At 35.5% G+C, this 25,970-nt stretch overlaps 5 protein-coding genes and 1 non-coding gene across 14 annotated transcripts; 2 read left to right on the forward strand and 4 right to left on the reverse strand.

Moving 5' to 3' along the window:
- Nucleotides 1-366: 366 nt before the first annotated feature.
- Nucleotides 367-440, reverse strand: TRNAN-GUU (transfer RNA asparagine (anticodon GUU)). The gene has a single exon. It is a non-coding gene; the product is annotated as a tRNA-Asn (tRNA).
- Nucleotides 441-3,252: 2,812 nt separating this feature from the next.
- Nucleotides 3,253-3,887, forward strand: LOC114725379 (uncharacterized). Its single transcript, XM_028911883.1, has one exon. The coding sequence runs from the start codon at nucleotides 3,292-3,294 to the stop codon at nucleotides 3,664-3,666; it is 375 nt and encodes a 124-aa protein (XP_028767716.1). The 5' UTR covers nucleotides 3,253-3,291; the 3' UTR covers nucleotides 3,667-3,887.
- A 1,855-nt stretch (nucleotides 3,888-5,742) lies between these two features.
- On the forward strand, nucleotides 5,743-9,881 carry LOC114725376 (dual-specificity RNA methyltransferase RlmN). 3 transcript variants are annotated; one of them, XM_028911878.1, is made up of 7 exons: nucleotides 5,743-6,081; nucleotides 6,848-6,958; nucleotides 7,095-7,229; nucleotides 7,820-7,924; nucleotides 8,628-8,797; nucleotides 8,908-9,007; nucleotides 9,356-9,881. In XM_028911878.1, the coding sequence occupies exons 1-7, from the start codon at nucleotides 5,800-5,802 to the stop codon at nucleotides 9,596-9,598; spliced, it is 1,146 nt and encodes a 381-aa protein (XP_028767711.1). In that variant the 5' UTR covers nucleotides 5,743-5,799; the 3' UTR covers nucleotides 9,599-9,881. The 3 variants fall into 3 exon arrangements, with proteins under 3 accessions (XP_028767711.1, XP_028767712.1, XP_028767713.1); XM_028911879.1 differs by having other exon boundaries at nucleotides 5,743-5,920; nucleotides 6,848-6,879; XM_028911880.1 differs by having other exon boundaries at nucleotides 5,768-5,920.
- Nucleotides 9,882-10,570: 689 nt separating this feature from the next.
- Nucleotides 10,571-14,185, reverse strand: LOC114725380 (nuclear speckle splicing regulatory protein 1). 2 transcript variants are annotated; one of them, XM_028911885.1, is made up of 4 exons: nucleotides 14,055-14,185; nucleotides 13,271-13,394; nucleotides 12,226-12,274; nucleotides 10,571-11,406 (listed from the first exon to the last, which is right to left on the reverse strand). In XM_028911885.1, the coding sequence occupies exons 1-4, from the start codon at nucleotides 14,129-14,131 to the stop codon at nucleotides 10,817-10,819; spliced, it is 840 nt and encodes a 279-aa protein (XP_028767718.1). In that variant the 5' UTR covers nucleotides 14,132-14,185; the 3' UTR covers nucleotides 10,571-10,816. The 2 variants fall into 2 exon arrangements, with proteins under 2 accessions (XP_028767718.1, XP_028767717.1); XM_028911884.1 differs by having other exon boundaries at nucleotides 13,121-13,394.
- A 1,413-nt stretch (nucleotides 14,186-15,598) lies between these two features.
- On the reverse strand, nucleotides 15,599-16,948 carry LOC114725382 (uncharacterized). Of its 2 annotated transcripts, none has more exons than XM_028911887.1 (2): nucleotides 16,481-16,948; nucleotides 15,599-16,224 (listed from the first exon to the last, which is right to left on the reverse strand). In XM_028911887.1, exons 1-2 carry the CDS (start codon nucleotides 16,943-16,945, stop codon nucleotides 16,189-16,191), a joined length of 501 nt encoding a protein of 166 aa, XP_028767720.1. In that variant the 5' UTR covers nucleotides 16,946-16,948; the 3' UTR covers nucleotides 15,599-16,188. The 2 variants fall into 2 exon arrangements, with proteins under 2 accessions (XP_028767720.1, XP_028767719.1); XM_028911886.1 differs by having other exon boundaries at nucleotides 15,599-16,232.
- Nucleotides 16,949-17,470: 522 nt separating this feature from the next.
- On the reverse strand, nucleotides 17,471-23,192 carry LOC114725385 (DNA polymerase kappa-like). Of its 5 annotated transcripts, XM_028911893.1 has the most exons (15): nucleotides 23,075-23,133; nucleotides 22,785-22,978; nucleotides 22,279-22,451; nucleotides 21,820-21,993; nucleotides 21,576-21,699; nucleotides 21,380-21,480; nucleotides 21,208-21,294; nucleotides 20,855-20,950; nucleotides 20,575-20,695; nucleotides 19,730-19,858; nucleotides 19,382-19,488; nucleotides 18,845-18,956; nucleotides 18,590-18,732; nucleotides 17,933-18,264; nucleotides 17,471-17,790 (listed from the first exon to the last, which is right to left on the reverse strand). In XM_028911893.1, exons 3-15 carry the CDS (start codon nucleotides 22,447-22,449, stop codon nucleotides 17,565-17,567), a joined length of 1,923 nt encoding a protein of 640 aa, XP_028767726.1. In that variant the 5' UTR covers nucleotides 22,450-22,451; nucleotides 22,785-22,978; nucleotides 23,075-23,133; the 3' UTR covers nucleotides 17,471-17,564. The 5 variants fall into 5 exon arrangements, with proteins under 5 accessions (XP_028767726.1, XP_028767724.1, XP_028767725.1 ...); XM_028911891.1 differs by lacking the exon at nucleotides 22,785-22,978 and having other exon boundaries at nucleotides 23,075-23,192; XM_028911892.1 differs by lacking the exon at nucleotides 22,785-22,978 and having other exon boundaries at nucleotides 19,382-19,473; nucleotides 23,075-23,191.
- Between the last annotated feature and the right edge of the window lie 2,778 nt (nucleotides 23,193-25,970).

A 25,970-nucleotide genomic window follows, 5' to 3' on the forward strand; every position in this document is an offset into this window, starting at 1 on the left:
CTTAATTACTTATATTATGAAAGTTTGGTCTAAATTAATACTACTTCCGGTTCTTAATATAAGACCTTGTTTGACTTTTATTTTGGTTCTAAATATAAAATCTCAATTTACTTTGTCTCTCATATTTATCTATTTTTTTCCAAGATAGTTTTTAATAATGGTAGTTCTAGATAACAAACTTGATTAATAAGGATATTTTAGGAAAAACAACACATATTCATTACAAATAACTAATCTCTCCAAATTAGTCAACTAGGCTTATAAGTTATAATTGGAACCGGAAGTAATAGATACTAATATAAAATGATTAATTAATACTTGCTGATGTTAAATTCTGGCTTAGAAGGAAAATTTTTTTGGCAAGGACGCTAGAGGAAGGGCTTGAACCTTCGACCTTGTGGTTAACAGCCACACGCTCTAACCAACTGAGCTACTCCAGCTCGATGACCCTTTTTTGCGATATAGACTAATCAGTCTCTTTCATGGTACGGACCTCATAGCATCTCTGCTCACACAGTTGGAAAATTAATGTATTAATTGATTCAATTTTTGGGGTTGGGGTTGGGGTTGGGGTTGGGGTTGGGGTTGGGGGGAACATAACTCATTAAAAAGTGTTTTAGAATCTTATTTTTTGATACATTATTAAATTGTACTACCTCTGGTCCTTAATATAAGATCTGTTTGATAGTTCTAGTCAATATACTTGATTAGTAAGGATATTTTAGGAAAGGCAATATATATTTAGGACAAATAACTAACTCAACTTACTTCCTTAGTCTCCTCAAATTAGTCAACTGGTTCTTATAATTAGGATGGGAGGTAATATTTTAATATTATGAATCAATTATAAATTTCATTTGCCCCTGTGAAATATATCATGCCTATTATATAGAGTGTGTCCATGTCTAATGACAATTATATATACGCACGCACACAAAGACATAATTAAAAAAGATATTGGACTCAAAATAGATGATTGAATCATATTCATGAACCCTTTCATTTGTAAAATTATAACAATTCCATTTACTTGTGCGAGAATCATTCTGATTCAACTGAGCTAATCACCTCTTAAGCCAAAAGAATTAGACCATTCCCTCGTAATTGAGCCTGATTTAATGGGTATAGGAGGATAACAAACCAAAATGCTCTAATTAAGCCCATGTGCACGCGAGGAAATCATGGTCAATAGTTTCTCCCTCCACGGTCCACAAAGTGGAACATTAGATTGACCATTTTTTAATTTAGGGGGTGTTTGGGTAATCTCAAAAGCACTTTTCCACAAATTGAGGTAAACTCCTCCACATATTTATTTCGTATACCGTAAAAGTACTTTTAAAATCATGGTTTTGTTTCTAACCAAACACCCCTTTAGACGATTATTAAGTGAAGGTTTATATATATATACTCTCCTGCAATCATATTATATGCTCAAGAGATTCTTGTCATCAATTACAAGGGGGGAAAATAATCAAATACTACATCCGGTCCTAATTATAAGAGCTAGTTGACTAATTTGAGGAGATTAAGAAAAGAAGTTAAATTAGTTATTTGTAATAAATAGGTGTTATCTGTCTTAAAATATCCTTGCTAATCAAGTGTATTGGCTAGAACTACTATTGTTAGGAGGACTATCTTGAAAAAAATGCATAAATATTAGAAACAAAGTGGATTGAGGTCTTATATTTAAAACCAAAATAAAAGTCAAACAAGATTTTTTTTAATTACCAAATTGTTTTTTTTTAAAAGTTTGTATTGACAACTAAAAGAGCAGTTGTTAACAATTTAATGTGTAAGGACTGACAACTATTGTAGTAAGTATTGACAACTTATGCATTATATTTTATGATATGTTGAGAAAATGTGTTGTCAATACCTGCTGTGATAATTCTCAATCCTTACACCTTAAGTTGTCAATGACTACTCTTTCAGTTGTCAATACAAATTTAAAAAAAAAAAGAACAATTTGGTAATTAAACTAATAAAATTTATTACAATGAAATTCTTTGGGACTTTAAAATAATTTGATAATTTCAAGGGACTTTTTTGTATTTAATTTCCTGGGACTTAATTGCAATATTTTCCCATAAAATTATAACAATTCCCTCTATAAGCACCATTGTGGAAGAATGGTTCTGATGTGACCACCTCTTGAGAATTAGATCATCTCGCATAACTGAGTCTGATTTAATGGATGGGAGAGTAGCAAACCAAAGTGCTCTAGCCCATGATCACGCGAGGAAAACATGGACAATAGTTTCTCCCACCACTCCACGAAGTCGAACATTTTTGCATTGATGATTTTTTATGTTTATTTTTTTTTTGCCGGCGTATTGACAAATTTTAGACGATTATTAGGTGAAGGTTTGTGTCCTGCAGTCATATTATATGCTCACGAAATTCTTGTGTCAAAATACTCTTTGAAAGAAATAACCTTTGTTCGTCAATTACAAAGGGCAAAAATAAAATAATCAAATATAGAATACCCCACAGGTTGACCTTGGGGTGGCCGGCGCGCGTGACATTACCGTTTGGGTTGACAAAAAGCAACAGAGAGAGTCCAAATAATTTGGATATACATACATTACTAATAATAATAACGTCAGCTCTGATCTTGCTCTTCGCTTTGGATACGAATTCTAGAAATTCTAATACCAGCCCAATTCATTGACCATCACGAACGTCAAAGTCAAACCTGATGGTTGAGTATTTCCCTAGTATATCCATAGCCGCCTCTGGATATATAATTACTCCTACGGTCCTAATTATAAAATCCAATTGACTTATTTGAGGAGATTAAGGAAGTAAGTTAAGTTGGTTATTTATAATAAATAAGTGTTGTTATTCCTAAAATATCCTTGCTAATTAAGTATATTGGCTAAAACTATCATTATTAGAAGGATTATCTTAAAAAAATGTATAAATATAAGAGAGAAAATGGATTGGGTCTTATAATTAGGACCAAATAAAAAGTCAAATTGGGTCTTATAATAAGGATCAGAGGAGTATTTATTTATATTCAATTCAAAGGTCCTTGCATTTACCACGTATTAATGTATATAAAACGACGTCGTTAAGTTATTTAAACGCGTGGCACTTTCCCGTATATTCTTTTCATATCTATAACTTCGTTATGAGCTGTTCTCCATTTTCACTTTATTTGCCTTCCACCAATTTCTGTGTGCTCCTTCTCTGACTATATATATACACTCATATGTTATCCAAGAGAGTATCATAATTCATACAGAATCAGGCAAGTTTGTTTTTTCTTCCTCGAGGGAATTAATTAACATGGAAGGTTTGATTCCATATCTTATTGATGTCATCAAGAAGCAACATCACAAGTCTCCCGCCACCACCAGAACCTATCGCCGTAGCTTCTCTCACTCCGACAGCTCTAACGACCGCAGCTACCACCTGCTCCTCGGATCATCCGATTCCTTTGGCGGGTCCTCCCACCGCAGGACCCGCTCCGACCTCCCGCCGTCCGTGGCTGCCACAGCCGCAGAGTTCTCAGAGTACCGGTATGGTAAGGATGGGTTTCTGGTCAGCCCCCGAGACCCTCCTTCTTTCCTTTCTGCTGCATCTCCCGCTGCAAAATCTGCAGCTTCCTCTCACGCGTCACAAGTTTCTCGTCGTAATTCCAACAACATTCGGAAGTACTGAGGATTTCATCGCATAATGTCCATGGAAACACATGCAAGTTTGACTTTTTTTTTTTTTTTTTTGGGTTTCTGGGGTTTTAATTTATTTTATATATGGGTTTGTCTTAATTTGTTTGTTTAGCATGGTCATTCATCATCTTCACTAATCACGATTGATTGGGTAACCATGTCATTAATTCATTTGTATTTTATAATTGTAATGAGAAGGTGTATATTTGACAATTTCTCTTTCCCTTTCTCTCCTCTTCTTCGTAACAAACGAGCAAAGCTGATTTACATAAGAATATAGCTTTAGTGTGCTTTATTAATTCACGTTATATAGCCACGTTATTGTTATTAGACACGTATATGTTTTTTTTTAATTATATTCGAATTAATTTTTTCCCCTTCGATGGATTTAAAAAAATGGATCTTTTTTGGAAAAAAATTAAATAGGCAATTATGGTCTTAATTATTTGATAGTCTTGAGAAATTGGTATTGAGCATCGAATTAAAATGAAATATAGGAAAAAAATTTCCCGGAAAATGTAAGATAATTGAATAAACATATTGTCAAATTCAAAGATGGCATGCACCGCCAAATATGAAATATAATATCACTTGTGCTTTGTTTCACATTTCCACACACGCACACACGCACACAATGATTTTTTTTTAATGCTAATATCATTTAAATGAAGATCACCATTCTTTTGGCCAGCAAAGATCACTACTACTATTTCATATAGAAAAAAGCAACAAGTAATGATTTACAACGTTGGGGGAATTTCATATAATTAAAAGCACATATAGATATATGCTTTGTTTTATACGAAGTTTCAGTGGCATATTTATCCTTATACGCATAATATGGAAGAACTGTTTCGTTTGCAGTGTTCTTTTCCTGGGAAATTTGAGAATTGAGGACTTATGGGGACTGGAAGATTTTGCGATTATATAGTGCTCTTCGCAGTTTACACCACTTAGCAAAAACATTATGCAATGATTGAATGCAAAAGACCTTAAACTGTCTAAATGCATAAAAAAGATATTTTCCAAATCAATCACAACTCAAATGTTCATATACACACACATATATAATATGCATATATCAAGGAATAAAAAATTAGATAGGAAGCTAAACCAGTTGAAATAGTAATTCAAAGATCAATGAGTCAGATCGGGATCAACTTGAGATTCAACTAGCCATATTAAAATAATATAATTTAATTGAAAATAACAAAATACAACAGTATTAATAATCACTACTAATAACATAATACAAGAAAATACAATAATAGTTTGATTATAAAAATAACAAAATACAAAAACATTGAGAATTTTTATCTTTATAATTTTTCAATAACTAAAATTAATAATCATTGACACAAAAATTATCATTAAAATTTAGTCAAATATAGTGTTACTAAGATATTAGGAGCTAAATGAACAAAAATAAAACCAATAACAATATGATCATCGAAGCCAGTTCATCATTAGTTTCCATCAGATTCTATTAGTTTGACTAGGTTGATGCCGGTTTGACTTCCTATCAATTTGACATTTACAGATTACTAGCTAGTTCATCAGTTAAATGGGCCAGTTCGATCTGTTTTTTCATGCCATGGTATATATACGTGTGTGTTATATGTAGACACGGCAATATGTTAATGAAGCTCCACCCCACTCCCCAATTTATGCATCTTTTTCTAATACATGATTTACTTGACTCAACCTTAGTTTCTATTTTATTAAAAACAGCAGTTTCTATTTTATTAAAAACAGCTCATACTGTCATTATTGGTACAAACGCGTGTGTAAGTTGTGCTTGGGCTAGTCCGTCATCAACTGATATTTAAATTTTTGTTAAGAGATATACCAACATTTAGTATTTTATAGTAATTTAAATAGAATTGTTTTTTATAAGAGGATACTGCAACTAGTAAAAAAATTTAGTTTATTTCATTATATATATGTGTATAATTTTTCACTTGAGGAAAAAAGTCAGTCGGATTCGGGTTCAAGCCGGGAGAATTTTCCATTGATTCGGGTTTTAACCGGTGTTACCCGCAAAGGCGTAACCATAAACTTGCCGAGGCGCCAACGAAGACGGATTTGGGCTCTCCCGCTCTTGGAACGGTGAAGAAGTCGAAGGATGCCTATGCGATCGGTGTTCGACGCCGGGGACATTAGAAGGGAGTTCGAAAACGCAGGGCTCGACGCGAAGTTTGTTCCGGTTATATGGAAGCATGTGGTTCAGAATCAGAAGCAAAACGGTGAGTGCGAGGAATTCGACTGGCAGAAGCAAGTTCCATCATTGCCCTCAGCAGCATACTCTTTGCTTCATTCCAAGTTCAAAAAGCCCCTCTCTTCCTCTGTTCACTCTGTGTTCCACTCTGCTGATAATCTCACCACCAAGCTCCTCATCAAGCTCCATGTACTACGCGATCCTCTCCCTCTATCCGGTCTCATGGACCGTTCTTCTTCTGTTTATTGCATCCAGCATTATGATTTCTCCGATCACTGTGCAATCGGGCTAAGTGGTTTTTATGCATCTAGCTCTGGGTGAATCAGGGTGTGTTCTCTTTGGGGGCAAAAGGTGTTACTTTAGGTACTCTGAATTGAATGGTGGTAGGTTGTTGAACTATAGTTTCTGGTGAAGGAAACTATCTGTTCAGAAAGATGTTAAGGGGGACTTGGAAACTGATTCCCTGCAGCCTGGTGTTTGTTATGTGAAAACTTCTAGTTTTCGGGGCATTAGAAACCTAACTGTTTGATGACTACGTATATGGAAAAAAATTGAATTAATGTTTTGTATATGTACAAAATAATATTTAAGCTTCTGTTTTCCCAATTATTACGTTTTCCATTCATAAATAAGTTCTCAAGTTCTTGGAAGATTAAAATATCTCCATATCCTTTCCCGCCTAAGTCTTCATGTCAAGTTTTCCTGTTTCTGTTTTGATACCGGCATGTTTATTATAAACTGGATGCTAATTGAGCTTGTAATTTTTTCCCTTTAATTCAGCATTATCTATATATTCTGCTAATTATTTCCTTGAATTACCTTGTTCTTTGAAGTTTTGAAGCATGTCGGTTAATTATCCTTGCTAATAATAATTTAGCATTGGTTCACGAACATAGGGATATCAGTCATTTTAATTTCATTTATAACTAACCGTGATTGGTATTTCTCTTTTTAGAATGGAGCTCTTGTGGAGACTGTGATAATGAGGTATGATACGCGTTTGGGGAAATATGGTGGTAAACCTCGTCCTGGTGGTCTAAGATCAACTCTGTGTATATCATCGCAGGTTTCCTCCCCCATCTCCACCCCCCCCCCCCAAATTGAATTGAGTGCTGATATGAAGCTGTTTCTTGCTGATTGAAGCATATTCCTTTTGATTTATGGTTGGTGCAATAAAAGCCAATGTCTCCTGTTTTCTACAGGTAGGTTGCAAAATGGGTTGCAAATTCTGTGCAACTGGAAGTATGGGATTCAAAAGTAATTTATCATCTGGAGAGATTGTGGAACAATTGGTTCATGCTTCTTGTTTATCAGAAATCCGTAATGTTGTCTTCATGGTAATTCTTTTTCCCCTACTATTGCTGATTTGAAGAGGTTCTACTTTTGTGTTTGTAACTGAAGCAAAATATTTAATTTCAATGTTCTTCTAGTATTCTGTCTTCCCTGCTCTACGAAAATATGATATCCTGTAATGACAAAATTGTAAGATTTGATTTTCCCCCTTGGAATCGTCAACTTGTTCGGCTCATGCTAAATAATAGATACTGATCTTATGTAACCACTTGTTATGACACACCTTTTAGCTAACTATTGTCAGACTTGAATTACTCCGGTTCCTTGGTCTATAATTGTCCAAAAATAGGTGAAAAAAAGAGAAGGATAAAAAAAGTTCCTGTGATCACGTGTCATGTCTGATTAGCACTTGTGAGTCTGTAATTGATGTTCATTAGGAATTATGAATAAACTAACAATTGTGTTGGAAGTTAAATTTTGACCATCATGTTTATTTGTTATTTTCCTGCTTCGTTTACCCAAATCTCAAGCTTACTCTCTTCTGCAGCATTATTATATATGCCTAATGCATACAAGCTTCACTGCATTGGCAGTTAATGTCTAGTTTGCAGTCTAATAATATATTATTTTACAGGGAATGGGAGAGCCTCTGAATAACTATTCTGCCTTGGTAGAATCTATTCGTGTCATGACTGGATTGCCATTTCAATTGTCACCAAAAAGGATAACTATCTCAACGGTATATATATGCTCTGTAGACTTCCATTGTTTCTCTTCTTTCTTTTCCGTCCCAGGCCCTGGATTTGTCATTGATAGAAACGAGATTAACAAAATTTTTATTTTCGTTCCATTATGTTGGTGCTATATTTCTTGGACTTTGGGTTGAATTGAACCCTGCTAGGTTTATTTCCTAACAATCACTTCTTAGCTAATGCTTTATGTACCTTTTAGTGAACCACGCCGATTGCATTTTCTTCAAATCTAATTGAACAACAAGTTACAATTTGTTGGGGCACTGTCCTTGCCGTTGACTTTTTGGCTGCATTTTAAGGAATATCATATTTTTTATATGGAACAAATACTAAATAGCTTATCTCGCATGGTTCTAACAAAAACTTTTACCAAAAATGTTAGATTGAAGAAAACAGCTTTTCCATTGAGTTACATGGATCACAAAAATTGATCCCTCTGCCTAAGGATATTATGAATGTATTTTTGATTGAGTTACAATGTTATTTATATTCAAGTCTCTTCTGCTGCATCTTCATTTTTTTTTCCTATAGTATTGTAAGCCGTTTTCTCATTCAACTACCCAAGGCGCTATTGAATTTTGTTTCATTAATACTTTTTAAATCGGTGTACAAATGATTTTCTTGACCAGAAACTCTTGAATGCGTGAAATATATAGCTGTAACATTTCCTTTTCTTTCCATCTGTAACAGGTCGGCATCATTCATGCTATTAACAAACTTCATAATGACCTGCCTGGTTTAAATTTGGCAATCTCACTCCATGCACCGCTCCAAGATATCCGTTGCCAGATAATGCCTGCAGCCCGTGCTTTCCCATTGGAAAAACTCATGGATGCATTGCGAGAATATCAAAGGAACAGGTGAGTATACGCTTTCATATTTGGACTCTTTGTTACCTCATATTCTCAAGGATTGTATATGTTTTCATTCATGAGTGCAAAATATGACAGTATTTCATTCTTAATTACAGTCAGCAAAAAATCTTAATTGAGTACATAATGCTTGATGGGGTGAATGATGAAGAGCAACATGCCCACCAACTGGGGAAGCTGGTTGAGACATTTCAAGTGGTAAAAACTCAAGACTGTACTTTGAACTATATGAGAAATGTCTGGATTTTGATTGTTTCGTTAACACCATTGGCATTTTTCACTAAATAAAGGATATACAACTAATTTGATAGTCCTCACGGTTTTGGGGAGTTGTTCTCCGCTGTTTGTATGAATAATTGCACCTGTTTCCCGTAGTTTTGTGATAAGGTCTTGCGCATTTGCTGCACGTCTTATTGATACCTAGTTTAATATCTCCGAACACTATTTACTAAAGCCTTTTTTCCCCCAGTACATGCTTTCCTTCCTAGATACGTGATGCATTATTCTCGAACATTTTTCCTCATGACCTTGGTCCTTTTGAGGCAGGTAGTTAACTTAATTCCTTTCAATCCTATCGGCACCCTGAGTCAGTTCAGAACTAGTAATGAGGAGAAAGTATCAAGGTTTCAGAAAATTCTTAGGGGCAACTATGGTATTCGAACAACAGTCCGAAAGCAGATGGGTCAGGACATCAGTGGTGCTTGTGGGCAGCTGGTGGTTAATCAACCGGACAAGAAGTCTCTTGGAAATGCAGGTGTCCTAACTGACATAGAAGATCTTGTTATTTGATGACAATTTGGTCCTCCAATTGGTAATCCCCAAAAACAGTGAGTGTACAAGGTTGTTCTCGAAAATATAAAGTTGTCATCAGTTAGTTTATCGAGTGCTGCAACCAACTTGTTATTTTTGGAGCACTAACGATTGGTTTTTTTTGGGATTAACACTAAATAGGCCTTATGATATGTTACAGAAGAAAATTAGAAGTTGGTTAGGGTAGTTATAGGAGAATGATTCTGTGACTAAATTGTTGGTTTATTCTTAATGTAGCTTTGTTTTTGTTGATGGCTGAATTTTTAATTGATATCTCTGGTTTGGTTATTGTTATCAAGTTTAAACCTGTAGAAGAGAGTAAATCACATACAGTGAGGCCTTAGGAGAAACAATAGTATTGGACGAAGGTGCAATGGGGATGTTTGATCAAAGACGGTCATTGGTTCTTGAAATTTTCTGGACTAATGCAACATACGCCGCTTCAAATCACAAATGGGCACAAACATGAAAATGGCTTCGGCATTTGAAAATTAAGCACGCTGGACGACCTAATTTTTGTTCGTCTCCGATGAAGCCTTTCAGTACGATTGTGGGATTAGCGTTGTTCATTTACGACAGATCAAGGACGGTCATTCTATTTGCAAATGATGGAGCATATTAATTCTTTTACCCGACTAATTCCTAACAAGTTTCATCTGAGGACCTAACGTTGCACTACTTTGAAATGTGGTTGACGTAACGGTAAAAGTGAGAAACGGTGCTCCGTTCTCATCTCATGGAGTAGTACACAATCAATAGCAAAGGGATGGATTGGTTTTGCATTCTTGTAGCTTTTACCTATCCCTCCGTTATTCTCACCAAGCACTTAAGCAGTGTGGCTATGCAGGCTTACATTAATTGGACTCGAGCAACATTGCAATTTTCTTCTCCTCACTCGAGTCACTGGGCTAAAGAATCCAATCAACCTCAAGAAACGAGAAGTCCCGGCACTTAACAATGTGGTTAATTTTGCTGTCTTTTATAGCTTGATATATAATGAACAGAATCACCAGTTCAAATCAAGTGCTACACATGTCATGACAACCACGCAGGTATAAATCTACGGAAAAGAAAGCCTGAACCCATTACATAAAAGTGGCGCATCCATGGAATCTGTCCTGAACACGCCAAAAGTTGAAGTGCTGATAACTGAAGCATAGGTTAAAAAACACGAGAAACGTTGCCTGCAATCTGATCCTATGAAGCCAAGAGTGCTTCCAGCTTTGCAATTTGGTCATCCTCATTTTTTGGAATAGGATCCTTGTCAATCTCTTGATACAAATCATGCTTCCACTTCTCAATTCGAGGCTTGCTAGGATGATAACCTTGTCCTACACTGAATCTATCCCTTCCCCTGTAATTGCCGCTGCCACCACGGTACCTCCCTCTCAATGAGAAGTCATCCCTCCTAGCTTCAACCTTGTTGGATGCACTTTCTATTGTATATTGCTTCTCAGTTCTATCAAAATGGCGCAGGTTGCTGCTTCTGTCATCCCTCCTTTCATTCCTTTCTGGAGAGTAACATGTTTGGCTTGACTTTACAGCCTCAGTTGCAGCTGGATTGGCGTCTCCTAGATCTGCTGGAACCTTCTTCTCCCTGAATGCAGGTCTTTTCTTAGTAGTTGGAAGAGGATCATCTTTCCTTTCAGAGGGGCCATCTTTTCTGTGTAAAGTGTTGTCATCTGGTTTAGCTCCTAATTTTTCATGTCTTTGATCTCTACTTCGTCCATGAGCTTTCTCTGCCCTTTCATTATGGTGATCTCTTGAGTCCTTCCACCATCCATGCTCTTGTATGGAAAAATACACACAGTATTAATTGTCACAGACAAGAAGGTCACTTTTTTATGGCCAAAATTAAGAAGGTAACTTATATTACAAACTTGGTAGAAAGAACGGAAAAAGTGGAATTAAGATGAAACCAGATCTCAACTTCTGTAAATCGAAAGGGAGATACTGTAATCTAGCTCTCGGAACCTTAATTTGTTTTCTAACCACGTTTTATACCACAGTAACTAACGCATATTACAACTGAAAAGCCACAAGGTCATCACAGAACCATGAGTCTGAGAAACCACTAAGGAATTATCCCAAGAGAAGATTCAATAATAAGGTTTTGCTGACAAAATTTGTCATTCCAATATTATGCATGAACATTAACAGGAAAATAATATCATAGCATTTAATTAATAATAGCTTAACTAATCTGAAGCATGTACTAAAAACTATCACATCATAGACTCCAGAGGTATATGTTTGCTATGCAGGAAGGGAAAAAAGATGCAGAATTTTTAGCCACCCCAATTCATATTATACATTGCATGCATGACATTTCGGACAGAGGGAAAAGAAATCAGAAACAAGGTGGGAGTCAAAGTGAACACATCGTTTTCATCCAAAATAAAATATAATCTATTCCAATAAGCATGCTGGTGGGCACTCAAATTCTAGCATGGAGTGTTAGAATTTAAAATTGCATAGTTAAATCTTACTGCAGGCAGGAAGAAATAAGATGATTGTGCAAGTAGAGCCAATTTTACAATGACACACATTTTAACTCGTGACATGACAAACAAGGTAACAATAAAAAAAGATACAAGGAAACTCACCACCAGTCGCTCTTCGACCAACCTGCCTGGCACTACCTCGCTCATCGTGCTGTTATAAATATGCAGAGGCAAGCCTAAGATGGTTATATATGGAAGTACTTGAAGGCAAGGAACTGAACAAGAATGCCGATACTTGGCCCCAGAAAAATAGTTTGCATGCACTGAATAATAATCAAGCAATTAAGAAAAATACATACAAATGCACATAGATACAATCGTTAATTATCAGCCATTAGATAGACAACCTGATTGTGTGCAATGCAAGGAAATATAATACCTAGACAATAAAGTAAACTACTTCTTGGGAAAAGATAAAAGGTGTTACATAATAGCTTCACTAGTGATCATAGCCTCACATGTTTCCCTCGTCTTCAAGGACATGGAAGACCATGGATCTTAAAGCTAAGAAGGCAACTGCTATCCTTTTTTTTTTTTTTTTTTTTTTTTTTTTCAATTTTTAGATTTTTGGGTTGCTCACTAATATGAAGCAATATGCAGAATCTAAGGCTTCGTTTGGTTACCTTGAAAGAAATGGAAAAGGATTCCATTTCAAGAAGTTCAAAACATGCATCATATATTACGTCTCTATTATCATTACTCAACAATAACTGTACAAGTTTTTATTCTCTTTTATTCAGGGTTACGAAGACATTTCTCATCTAAAAGTGAGTTTCTTTATTCCATTCCATTATGTATACCAATTGGGCCTACAATGACTGCGGCCAGAAGCTAGTTCATATTTCATAGGTCTACAAGCACTCCTGATGCAACCAATTGTCCAATTCTAAGACACATGTAAAGAAGCAGAAAGTTGCAAAAGCATCTAGCAAAGAGAAGAGTTTCAAGGGATAGAAATAGTCAAAAACAATTCTTCTGCATAAAACTCCTACAACACCTGAACATAAGAGCGAGATCTTGGTAAATCAGTAGGATCAGATAAACGTTTGGACCCTTCATTATGTTCATTTGGTTTCTTGTCTGAATCCTTTTTCTCAGCCTCACTTTCTTTCTTAGAATCATGAGCTAAAGAGGCCTCATGGGGTACCACATCATGCAGCCGGCGGCGTTTGTGATCCTTGCCATGGTGATCTACATTGTCTACATCAGCACCGCTGGTTACTCTGCTTCTTTCTCTTTCTTGTAATCCATCTCTTCTAAACCTCTTCGGACTAGAAGCAGCTCCAACCAAATAAGTTACATGACCATAGGATCAAAAATTAAACATAGAAATCTACCAAATGTATTCAAACAAAACTGCACCCCGTAACACCTTCGACAGTTCAGATTCATGTTAAGAGTAAAAAAGATCCAAATGCGTTTTAGAATAAACAAGCCATTACAAAATTGAAAATGTTTTTTTTTTTTCCTTGGCTTAAGCTAGTAATATAGGGTGCCACAAGGAACCACATGTCGTAGCAAGCCAATGAAAAGAAATTTCCTTCTAGATATTCACCATCGTTACGGATAGAATCAATTCCATGGCAATCAAGGCGTCTCAACTAGAAAAGAGTAAAACACTGTAACTTGAAATCGCCACATTGGAACCGCACACGAATGGTTCGCTAGCAGGAATAAATTCCCGAGCTCGAAATCCAAGTATTAGTCAATGGTTCAATGGACAAATTGATATATCCTTCAAATCATCGAAAAACAGCCATAATATGGGGAAAAACTTAATATACGAAAACGGGGGTGTCGTATTCCTCCGAATTTCACATATTATTTCGGAAGGAACAAAAAAATACAAAAACAAATTTTGGCGGGGAGCAGGCGCGAAATCGACCAAGCTCAGATGGAACTGTTAGACGGAAAAGGCAAGCAACAAGCACCTTGGTTCTCGGTCAAATCTAGAACTGCGTCGGGCAGAATCGCGACCCTCTCGACGAGACATTGGCTTCCGCTGCATCCACAGCTAAAACAGACGAGACTGAAGCTTGGGCTTTTTTCTCCTCCTCCTCTCATTATATAATCCATATTTGATAATTATTTTTTTTGAAAAATTTTGTCAAAATCCCAACTGTAATTAAATTGATATTTTGGGATCTAACTGTCATTCTCGCATAAACAAATATAGTTATTTTATTATATATGATCATGATTATTGATTTATTTTTGTATTGTTCTAAAGAAAATAATTATCTGTATATTACTAAATTTTTTATAAAATAGTAATGTACCAAACGGGCCCCAAAAAATTATGAGAAAATCTCACCCAAAAAAAAAAACTTAAAATTATTAAAGCTTAGAAGATGTTTGAGTCCAATACTTTAATAGATTTTAACAACAATAGAGTTATAAATAACAATACATTTTTTTATGAATTTCTCATTTAGGACTTAATAATTTTAAGCTTTTGTTTTTTGGATTCTCCCAAATTAATTTTATTTAACCAGTTTTAACTAATTTCTTTTCACATTTAACCTTTTTGTGCCAGCTACTTTAACTAATTTTTTTTTAAAATTCTTCAGTGTATGCAAAGCATTTAGCATATCTTTTTTTTTTGGGGGGGGAGATGGGTAATGATACTAATGAAAGCATTTACCGTATCTGGGAGAATAATAATATTTTTATTTTTTGCCAACGAATAATAATATTTTTATTACATCTTAAAATTTAGAAACTAATAGTAATAAGATGGATGGGGCCGACGGCCGAACCAAATTAATTGCGCGATTGGTGTAATTCCCAACTCAATTCGTTGGCGAAAGGAAAATTCCAACTCAATTCATTTATTTACGAGACTCTTGCCCCTGCAATAAATTGACTGGGATTGACATTTGAATTAATATAGGCAAAGCTAATAATAGGATGCGGTTTCCCTGAGAATTGCAATACAGTCCGTGCAAAATAAATACTACCTCCGCTTCATCCTAGTTATAAAGTTTTAATCCACTTTTCACTCATATTTATATATATTTTTTTAAATAGTCCTTCTAATAATAATAATTCTACCTAATACATTTAATTAGTAAGGATATTTTGAAAAAAAAAACAATACCTATTTATTACAAATAACTAACTTAACTTATTTTTTAATTGCTTAAGCAGTTCTTTCTGCTTCTTTTTTTTTTTTTAATGTTTTAGCACTAGTAATCACATTATTTAAAATCACTTATAAACATATTTTACGTAAATCGAAATAAAACTATTTTTATCTATTTAACTCATATTTCGTAAATTATAATTAAAAAACTACTCATAAGTTATTTCAAACAAATTTAAGCTTGTCTATGCATGGTTGCGCAATAACCACACCTCGCCCAGAATGCTTCACTCAAATAAATCGGCAAAGCTTCAAAATCTTCTCAACACAATTTTTTCGTGCAGCACAATTACGGATACATACAAGGTGGACTGTGTATTATGTCAATAATTTCTTGGAAAAAAAGAGAATGAAAATATTACTTGCATTATAAGGAACGACAATCATATGGATTACACTTTTTCACTTCACCTACATTGCTGCGCACGAAATGAAAGGAACATTTCTTAAATGTGTCTCATTTCACCTAGTCTCTCGGGCTAATCTTCAATGAAACATGAATAATTTCAAACAGAGAAAAATAACGAAATTAACAAACTACTGAACTAGCCTGTTAACTACATGAAAAAAAAAAAAACCATCATAAATAAGAAAATAAATAAAAACATAGGGTAATATGATGGGGAGTTGCTCTACAAACCTTATTTTATACAAGAGGATGTAATTAATCTAAGTATACATATATAAAAATGTAAAAAGACACGCTATTCATAATTCTCTTAATTAATTTGGTGTCTAAACCAAAAATAAACTAAACTTTGCATGCACAGTGAGACAGAAGGGATAAGAATCATCAGGTCTTAGGTGTGAATCTGGAGCACCATTTAATCATAAGGTCTTCAATATTGGCATCCATGCGGGTGCCTATTCCTCCCCACATTAACATGTGCCCTAAGTCCCCAACTGATGATCCACTCACTTCATGCACGGCCTTGAATCCGATTCTGCTGTAGAACCTAACCAGCTGAAACCATTTCTAATTAAAACAACCATCATACTACACAATTTTCTTATCCATCATCAAAGCCTACTGTATAAATTAATGTCTCATACTTGGTGCGTGTTTGGTTCTCTGTTGGAAACTACATGATTTTGATGGAAGTAAGTTGGTGTGTTTCAACAGATGGAAAGATTACAAAATCCTCAAACATATTCATCAAATAAGCAAAAGAGCGACGATATGGAAGAGATAAGGGAGGGTGAGAAGAGAACCTTGGAATGGTAAAGATCAGAATCATTAATGGCGAGCAACTCAGCTTTTTTGCAGCCGCAATCATAGCCATATCGAATGGCCAAAGCTCCGATGAACAATCCTATCCCGAAGATGGATTTCTCCATCCCGATCGTTTCTCGTTGGAGCTTCATGGAGTCCAAGTGAAGAATTCTGCCTCCTAGCCACACCCTAATTATCCCCTCAGCCCTTCCCACCTCGTTCTGGCTCTCCAAGCTCTTGGCCGTGATTCTGAAAAAGGGCCCCACCGTTCGGAGCTGAAGGTCCAGCTTCTGGGCTCTGGAAGCTTCGAGAATGTCAGACATGGACGGCAAAGTTGAATTGTCTCTGAGCTTGACATTTGAAGAAGGCGGGTGCGAGAGGCGGGTGCTTGCGGCGATTCTGAGTTGCAACCGGCGATTTTGAAAATGGAATTTGCAAGGAGGAATTAAGGAGGGTACGGACATGTTTATGAACTCAACATGTTTCGAAGTTTTGGACCTGTTTATATTTCCTCACACTTGGATAGAGGCCAGCCACGTCACCACAATTAAAAATAATAATAATTTAAAGACAAAAGATAAAATTCGCAGCTTTTTTTTTTTTACCTCCTCAAATTCTCGCCTAATTTTAATTAGCAGAAAATAACTGTGTCACAAACATCATGTTTGTTTGAATATAGAATTGTGAATCAATTACCCGTCCAGTTTTAAGAAATTTTGATCCTTTTACCTGATGATCTTTCTCCGTCATGAAGTTCGAGGGGCTGATGTTGAGTCATCGACCAAGCGTAAAACATTCAAACGAAATTCCAAACAAATAATTTGAATGGTTTAATTTTATTTTAACGATTGATATTTCTATTCTTTTATTTAGAAAACAAAACAACTTCCACAAAAATATAAATCATAATTGGATTGCGCTTAAATAAGAAATATACAAAATGGATTCCTACAATGAAGCATATGTGGTGGGCCTCAGCAAGAACAAAATTAAGCAAAGACAAAACCCACTCAAACAATGCCGGGAAAGGGAATTTTATTTCTTATCAGGGTTCAGCCTATTATGCAGATTATAAATAGAATATTATACACATTTCATTACAAGGAAGAATACACATGATACAAATATCCACCCCTGTAGAGTTATGCTGTACAGAAGTATATAGATATAAAGAATAATGTAGTATAATTTACAGGCTTTGACCGTTTTTAACAAAAAAATAATCAATCGGCACGTATCTACCTTCTTTCCGAGACAACTTCTGTTTCTTGGATTTACTCTGTGTTGTGATATTTTTTCCCTTCCGAATCTGACTGAAAGGACATGATTACCAGCATTAACTTGTACGTTCAGGGAACAAATGAAATGGGCACAGAATTGTTCATCTCAACTGCCTACGTGCTGTTATAGAAGCTTATAAAATGCTTTAACAGGGGCAAAATAATATATACCTTTGACTCAACGTAGCGGTCCTTGGTTGAATGCCAGATTCTTCCTTTTGTAGCTTTTCAGCAAGATGAAAATCAGAGTGCTCTTGTCTTTCCTCAACAAAACTTGGAGGCAGTTCTATTCCACAGATTGAACATCTGTAGTCATTGAACCACAATAATGTCTCGTCCTGGCAAGAATTAAGTTGCTCATCCTCCGAAAGATTAGGCATGCAAGTTACATTGTCAAGGCTGCTACTCCCAGACTGGTCTCCAAGAGAGCAAAGATCAGATCCCAGCACTTTCGAAACTTCATTGTAGTCAGAACTTGAAGCATCATCGACCGGTGTTTCCACCTAAACAAAAAGCCAGAGTATGAGTACCAGTGGAGCACAAAGAGAGGTATCACCTACAAGTAGTCAAATCAATCAAGCAACATTTTCCCGAAATTAAACATCCACATTATGTAGCCAAATAAAATGTGTGTGTGTGTGTGTGTGACATTACTTGTCTGCATCATTATTTTTCCTCATGATGCAACTGTGGTTATCCTCTTATAATGAATGACTACCATCAAAATATCTGCATTCATGAATACAGGTCGGCCCCTGTCAATGTAAATACCGGCTTCTGCATCACTTTTTTTTTTTTTTTTTAAATATTGGTTTCTGTATCACTTACAGGGTCATTGTCCGTAACATCTGGAAGCAATAAACTGCAACTCTTCTTAGGATCCCTGGAAGCAATGAAATTAGTTATGGGCTTCTGTGTAGGGTCAGATGGAGAACCACACTTGTCTTCACTGAAATGAGACACCCGCAGGCCTGACAGAAAAAAGCCTTGGTCAAGCTCAAAACACACCTGAATTTTCTCATGGTATAAACTGCAAGAATCCCTTTTCTTTTGGCCTTAGGACCATCTTAACATAAAACCCACCTATCAATCTTAAGGAAATAGGAAGTTCAGCTTTTAGCAGCTTTACAGCATGTTTCAGGATATCATCCCTCGAGCTGATGTACTTTTGTAAAGTCACAGCCCTAGTCCGAACCTGTAGATTGTGCAGTTATTATTAGCACTGAATCATATTGTGCACTATGACAGTGACACCTATCACAAAAGGTAAAAATGCTTAGGCACATGTAATATATTATGTTGCTAATAGAATAAGCAATTGAGAATGCAGTTTACCGAAGTGGGTTTGTCAATACTTTAATGAGCGTTTATTGGCTCATCGTGTAGTCATCGAGTCATGTGATACATCATATTCATATATGCTTAAGTATTTCTCAATAAGAAAGCTTCAAAACCTCATATTATGAAAAAGAAAACAAGTGAAAAGTATCCTCAGGGTTACGAACATAGCTCTTCAAAAAGTGACTAAGGGTTTCACCAATGGAATTGCAAAACCAAGCAAAACAAAATGCTCCTTAGGAATATACATTAGTTAAAACAGAATTTAAACGTCAAGCGTACCTCAAACGATGCAGTTTTCAGTTTAAGAGTCAACGTTCGCCCACATAGGCCCTCTTTTTGCATGTCCACAGACAGCATTTCGGAAAGTTCCTCTGCAAGCATGAAGTCTCGTGACCCACATGTTGAAATAATACAGTTGACTAAATTACTGTCTAATTCAAACACTCTTCAAATCATAGACAAGCACCACAACCCCCCCCCCCCCCAAAAAAAAGGAAGAAAGAAAATAGCTGAAATTAGTGATTCTCAGAATTCCAAGTAAAAAACCAGAACAAATAATGAGTTTAAATTAAGCAATATAGAAAAGTTTTGAAGATACTATGAACAGCAAAAAGACAAGACTAATACCTAATTTTCTAAACAACTGTGCTTCATCTTCAGTGGCTGAAAATGTTCTTTCATTACTGATGCTCTTCCGCAACCTTGCTTGGGGGGTACTTGTTGCCCCTATTCCTAAACCCACAGATAGGAAAAAGTCTGCAGACAATTGTCAGATGGTGTCACATTAACAAAGAGTGATCAAAAGCAGAATTTGAAACGAAACATTTGGTGAAACATATAAATCACTGTTGCCAAAATAAAGGGTAAATTTTGAGAAGATGTAGAAACCAGAAGATTGAATTACGGACATGACAGGCTTACACCTTATAAAGAACAAGGAATGAAATGTTCTAAATCATGTTTATAACTTTTATCTAGGGACAGCCTTAAAGAACCTAATAGAAAACTCAGTTGAACGGCCACATAAATATAGGAAGCAATATAGAAGGGAACTAGAACCAATAAAAAGTAACCAAGAACGCCCAATAATTTTACTCAAATTCAAAAGCGATAGGTTGAGGTCTTAACATAAATAATATGCTTTTATATAGGCAACTCAAACAACTTAAGTTCCACTATATCAAACAACCTAAGGTTTACAGTAAAAATTAAAGAATTCCTAACTTTGAACAGAACCAATTCTACTAAAGATGACATATCTAAATACCCTGACAACTAGACCTGAAATTCCCAAAATTATATTAAATACTAAACTCCAAATTTCAACTTGCAATTATATCATCATACATTAATATCCATCCACACTGCACCAAAACTGTCCAGCAGACGAATGAAATAGATAACAAGGGCACCAGCCCGCTAGGTTTTGCATGATAATCATGACAACAGCAAGAGTTGAACATACTGCTAACCTGAAGTTGACTGAGAGAAAAGGGCACAGATGTAGCCACCCTTCTGCAGCAGCTGCTCACATGTGCTAATTCCCAAAACACCCCTCAAAATATTTTCGGTAACTTTACCAATGCCCCCAATCTGTTCAAAGTGTTAAGCATTGTGATTGTTAATTGAAAAAAATACATCTTTGCCAAAGATATCAGATGTATATAAAACTACAGTGCCACAACTAGGTACAGACCTAATCATTTTGTCTCAGTCAACTAGAATCATGGGCGAAATAAAAAATAAACACACCTTACGGATAGGAAGAGAGGATATAAATGTTACAACAGCCATTCGGTCATTTGGTAAAACAAACTGCCCATTTGGCTTGTTTATATCTGAGCAAACCTAAACAGTAAGACAAACGAAAGTAAGATTCCAATTTCAAGTGGGTATTGCGTGATCAAATGATCACTATATGCCATTTACTTGCTAATCTTTACAGAATAAGGAGACCTAATAAAATTATTAGTGATGCATCTAGTTCTAAAAGATTAAACATACAAGCCTTCATGTTAGGAGTAATAAAATTAATTTGGAGCAATATAACGGTTTAATCCCTAAAACATTTCTCTCCACTCAATGTGAAAAAGAGACAGCAGAACCTTTGCAAGTAAGCGGTTTGGTGCCACTCCAGCACTACAAGTGAGACCAGTTTCTTCATAAACACAGGCTCTGAGTTCTTTGGCAATCTATGAAAAAAAAATAAAAGAAAACAGGAGGGTTACTACATTTGTAAAGGCCAGTTAATGCAGCAAATAAATCAGAGATACCAACTTCTTTACTTGTGACACTCCTTTCTTTGCAAACTTCAGTTACATCAAGATATGCTTCATCCAGACTGGTAGCCGTGAAATTAGGATCATATCTCTGGAATACTAACAATAACAAACAAAATTATTAAGCAATCATCAATAATCTCTTTAACGCAAAAGCAGCACAACAGAAAAGATCCTGGAAATAAAAGAATTACCTTTTCTGGCCAAATCACTGTAATATGTATACTTTTTGAAATCTGTTGGAACAAAAATTAGCTCTGGACACAATTTTCGCGCAATAAATCCAGGCATTGCAGCACGAACACCAAATTTCCGGGCCTATGTAGGATATCAAAACATATTTAGACAAATAAAGTTGAAGAAGGTCGGTGTTTCATATATCAGATAATGTCAAAATCTAGAAACAACAAGCTCATAATGTGCTGACATAAATGAAACCTCATAGTTGGCTGTGGATATCATAGAAATGCTACCAACAGCCATTGGTTTTCCCTTTAATGTAGGGTTACTTAAAGTCTCAACCGCTGCATAGAAAGCATCCATATCTACATGTAACCAACACCTTGACAGGTCACGTGTAGCTTCTAGCTCAAGCATTCTTTTCTCTGCCACCTGTCCATGGATAAAGTAAGATAATAAACCAAGGCAATAGTTTCAGCAACCTGTCCAACTTGAAGTAGAGCAGTAATTGATATTAACAACTAATAAGTTAAGCTTGTGTCTAGAGCATAATAAAATCCACAAGGTACAGCTACAAAAGAGATTAGTTGCATGTAAACTGCAAGAAAAGAATAAACATTCACTCATCTCACTATTGAAATCATAACAACACGAAACGATTTAATCGGTAAACAGCTACACCTATACACAACGTTTAGAAGCAAATGTTAATGATACCTTCTGATAATTAGATATGTCAGCTTCTGTAAGCTTCGCGCACTGAGCCTGTAGGTTCTCTATTTTCTGCCTGATAAAAGCCTCCTTGCGCTCTTCATTCTCAAAATATTTTGAACCTTTGCTCATTTCATAAACTATCCTTTGTACTTTCTCCTTGTCAACTCCTTCCATTCCTTAATATCCACAGGTACTACTTGTAAGAGAATGTACAATTAAAACGGGAATAGCAACAGACAATTCATATTCTGTAACAAATATGAACTCAACCCAGTTTTGATCGCAACGTACACCACGCGAAGTAAGTCACTAGAAAACGAAAGGACACCTAAAAACGTATAACTCATCTTCGTCTCAGACAGACGGAAATCAAATTAGTTACACGTAAATCGTGCATGGGATCAAAATATTGTAATCGAATTTCAGTTAGTTATTATAATTTGACCACAAGATATCATTTTTTGATGAAAACTAAGGCGGCGCTTTGAGGAAGGCCGGGATGACCTTACATCAGCCTCCCTTTCGTGTTTCTGTGGAGCAGGAAAAGAGAAACGAACTGTTCTTTTTCGCTCCTTCCTTTCCTTTTCTTTTTCCCCTTGAAATGCCTATGCGCCTGCAAGCTGGTTCGCAGAAGGCCCTCGTATACCCATAATTCAACCGTACTTCAATTTTCGCTTCTCATATATAGAATAGGCTTCATAAACTTAAACGTGTGAAGATAACAAGTGAGCATAATTTCTAAAATCAAACACCGGAAAAAAAAAACAGAGAGAGAGAGAGAGAGGAAGGGCGCATGAACCTGCTTTGGCATTAGTGTAAACGGTGTGGTAGGATTGCCACGGCTGAGCAGTGTCTCCGGACGTCTCGCTTCCCTCCATCGCCCTCTGCTTACAAACGCTTACTGCTCAAGGCGAAGAAAAAGCCTGCGGGTGAGAGAGAATGGGGAACGAGAGTTGAGCGCCAAAGTGTGCGAAAGAAGTTTGCCATTTTTCTTTTTTTTTTTTGGGTGGGAAAGAAGCAAGTAGCAATTGCATTTGCATAGTTATGACATCGCTAATGCAATCACTAGGATTAGGTCTAACAGAAGGAGCTAGCCTCCCATAATGTAGTAGACTAAAGTTTGAATTTTTGCTAGAAGAGGTGTTCACATTTAATGTCTGATAATGTCTCGAATAGGATTGTCTCCAATAGGAAGATATCTATGTTTTAGTTAAAAAAAAAAAAAAAGACATCGCTAATGCTAAGCCTTGGGCTTCCAGCCTAAACTGTCTTGGACTTGAAAGTCCATTTTGCCTCCATCGTAGCCCAACCAAGGTCCGCTTCTGGTCTGACTATTGGGTGGGTGACTTGGGTCCACTTAAGAATCTAACGACCGCTCCTGTCGAGGAGGGTGAACTTCAGAAGACAGTGAGAGCTTTTGTAACAGAGAGTGGTGACTGGAACTGGAATCTTTTTGACAAAATATTACCAGAGGAATCCTTAGTGCAAATAGCTGGAATTGAGCCGCCGTCTGACAGTAGAGATACTGACAAGAGCATATGGCATTTAACAGGCCATGGGAGATTTACGGTCCAATCCGCGTATAGACTTCTTGCTGAACAAGATTGGAACGAAAAGGACTCACGCTGGAGATTAGCTTGGAAATGGCCCGGGGCGCAACGTGTAAGAACTTTCCTTTGGCTTGCCTTGAACAACAGATTACTCACTAACGAAGAGCGGCTTCGGCGCCATATGACCCTTAATCCAGCTTGTGAAGTCTGCAAAAATGAAATAGAAGATCTAGACCACGTTTTAAGACGGTGCCCGCTAGCCCAAGATAGTTGGAAGCTTATAGTTCCCCCTCAGTTCCACCCCCAATTCTTTGGAGAGCCTTTTAACCACTGGATGGAAGGCCACCTAAAACCCGTCAACTCAGACTCGAATTGGTGCATCACGTTTGGGCTGCTTTGTTGGAAGCTCTGGGAAGCAAGAAACAGAAGATTGTTTTGTGAGGAAGATAAGCCAGCACATAGGCTAGTCAATGAAGTTCTTTCGTTGAGCGATCACACAGCCAAGACCAATGTACGACTTAAGACTCTAGTCACCTTGTGAAGTTTTAGACTTTTTTGCTGTTGTTGTTTTCTTGTTTTTCCTGTTTTTCTTGCTTTTTAAGTTGTATCCTTGAGTGTTTTGTTCAATAATATCTTCTCGTTGCACTCAAAAAAAAAAAACATTGCTTTGCGAGAGTCAGAGATGCGATCCCCCTGCGGTTTCCTTTTTGTTTTTGGGGAAATCACAAATAAAGACCCTTGAATTAGCAAAATCACTCTATGGTCACCTAAATATGCCAAATTACCATGAGGGACCCGGTCTCTCAAATTGTAATTATGAAATCATGGCCAAATTACCAAAATACCCCTCTTTAATTTTTTTTTTTAAAAGAAAGCCACTGCCTCACCGGAATCCGGCCACCGGCGCCGGAGCTCCGGCGGCCTTCCTTTGTTTTTTTTTTTTTTTGCAACTGTTTTTTTTAAATGGCGGGGGAAGTGAGGTTGGGGGGATTTGATCCCCCAACCTAATGCTTCCCAAAATAAGGAATGACCATTGAGCCAACAAATTTTTGTTAACATTATGATGCAAACAAAAAAAATAAGTTAACTCATTTACTCTTGTTCCAGGTGATAACAACAATACATTTGGAAATAACAAGTTCTGATTGTAAAATAACACGTCTAGAATAAAAATTTAACAATATGTTTTTTTATAACAATAAATTTTGTTGCAGGTAATAACAACAATACATTTAAAAATAACAAGTTCTGATTATAAAATAACAAGTTTGGGATTAAAATTTAACAACACGTTTTTTTTTATAACAATACACTTTGTTTCAAGTGATAACAACAATACATTTAAAAATAACAAGTTCTGATTATAAGATAATAAGTCTGGGATTAAAATTTAACAACACGTTTTTTTATAACAATTAATTATTTTATACTTTTAAAAAATAAATTATTTATAACTTATAAAAAATATTTTTAATATATTTATTTCTCTAAAAAATACTTTTTAATCTGTATATCTATACAACTCATTATAAATCAAACTACTTCTTATAAATTATAAAGTATTTATAATAAGGCATTTTTAATCTATTAATCATAGTATAAATTTTATATTATTTCATTCTTTAAATATTAAAAATAGTTTTTATATTTAAAGAATAAAATAGTATTTTTAATTATAAATTAGAGATAAATTTTATTTATAAATTTAAGTAGTCAAAAAGTATTTTTAATCCACAATAAATTGTACTATTTATAATTTATAAGAAGTAGTTTGATTTATAATAAGTTGTATAGATATATAGATTAAAATTTTTTTAAAAAAATTAAAAAAGTGTGTTGCCATTTTCCCTAAATTTTATTTATAAATTTGAACAATAAAAAAGTATTTTTAATCTATAAAAAATTATACTTCAAGTTCTGATTATAAATTGGAGATAAAAATTATTTTTTTAGCAAATTAAATAGATTACAAGTACTTTTTATAAGTTATAAATAATTTATTTTCCAAAAGTATAAAATAATTAATTGTTATAAAAAAGAAGGTGCTGTTGAATTTTAATTCCAGACTTGTTATTTTATAATCAAAACTTGTTATTTCCTAATGTATTGTTGTTATCACCTGAAACAAAGTGTGTTGTTATAAAA

The sequence above is a fragment of the Neltuma alba genome, unplaced genomic scaffold (assembly GCF_004799145.2).
Source record: "Neltuma alba isolate B1F8T4 unplaced genomic scaffold, ASM479914v2 tig00012250_pilon, whole genome shotgun sequence".
In the NCBI taxonomy this organism is placed as follows: Eukaryota; Viridiplantae; Streptophyta; class Magnoliopsida; order Fabales; family Fabaceae; genus Neltuma; species Neltuma alba.

Bases quoted from the DNA above. Each gene is read 5' to 3' on its own strand.
- LOC114725379 (XM_028911883.1), top strand. From the start codon at position 3,292: ATGGAAGGTTTGATTCCATATCTTATTGATGTCATCAAGAAGCAACAT.
- LOC114725376 (XM_028911878.1), top strand. From the start codon at position 5,800: ATGCCTATGCGATCGGTGTTCGACGCCGGGGACATTAGAAGGGAGTTC. The intron at 6,959-7,094 runs GTTTCCTCCCCC...TGTTTTCTACAG, and splicing joins CTCTGTGTATATCATCGCAG to GTAGGTTGCAAAATGGGTTG. The intron at 9,008-9,355 runs GTAAAAACTCAA...CTTTTGAGGCAG, and splicing joins TGGTTGAGACATTTCAAGTG to GTAGTTAACTTAATTCCTTT.
- LOC114725380 (XM_028911884.1), bottom strand. From the start codon at position 14,131: ATGCAGCGGAAGCCAATGTCTCGTCGAGAGGGTCGCGATTCTGCCCGA. The intron at 13,395-14,054 runs GTGCTTGTTGCT...AGCTGCTTCTAG, and splicing joins AGATTTGACCGAGAACCAAG to TCCGAAGAGGTTTAGAAGAG. The intron at 11,407-12,225 runs GTGAGTTTCCTT...TTTCCATACAAG, and splicing joins TGGTCGAAGAGCGACTGGTG to AGCATGGATGGTGGAAGGAC.
- LOC114725382 (XM_028911886.1), bottom strand. From the start codon at position 16,945: ATGTCCGTACCCTCCTTAATTCCTCCTTGCAAATTCCATTTTCAAAAT. The intron at 16,233-16,480 runs GTTCTCTTCTCA...AAATGGTTTCAG, and splicing joins CTGATCTTTACCATTCCAAG to CTGGTTAGGTTCTACAGCAG.
- LOC114725385 (XM_028911891.1), bottom strand. From the start codon at position 23,153: ATGGAGGGAAGCGAGACGTCCGGAGACACTGCTCAGCCGTGGCAATCC. The intron at 21,700-21,819 runs GTTTCATTTATG...TATCCTACATAG, and splicing joins TATCCACAGCCAACTATGAG to GCCCGGAAATTTGGTGTTCG. The intron at 18,265-18,589 runs GTAAGTGATACA...CTTTTTGTTTAG, and splicing joins ATGTTACGGACAATGACCCT to GTGGAAACACCGGTCGATGA.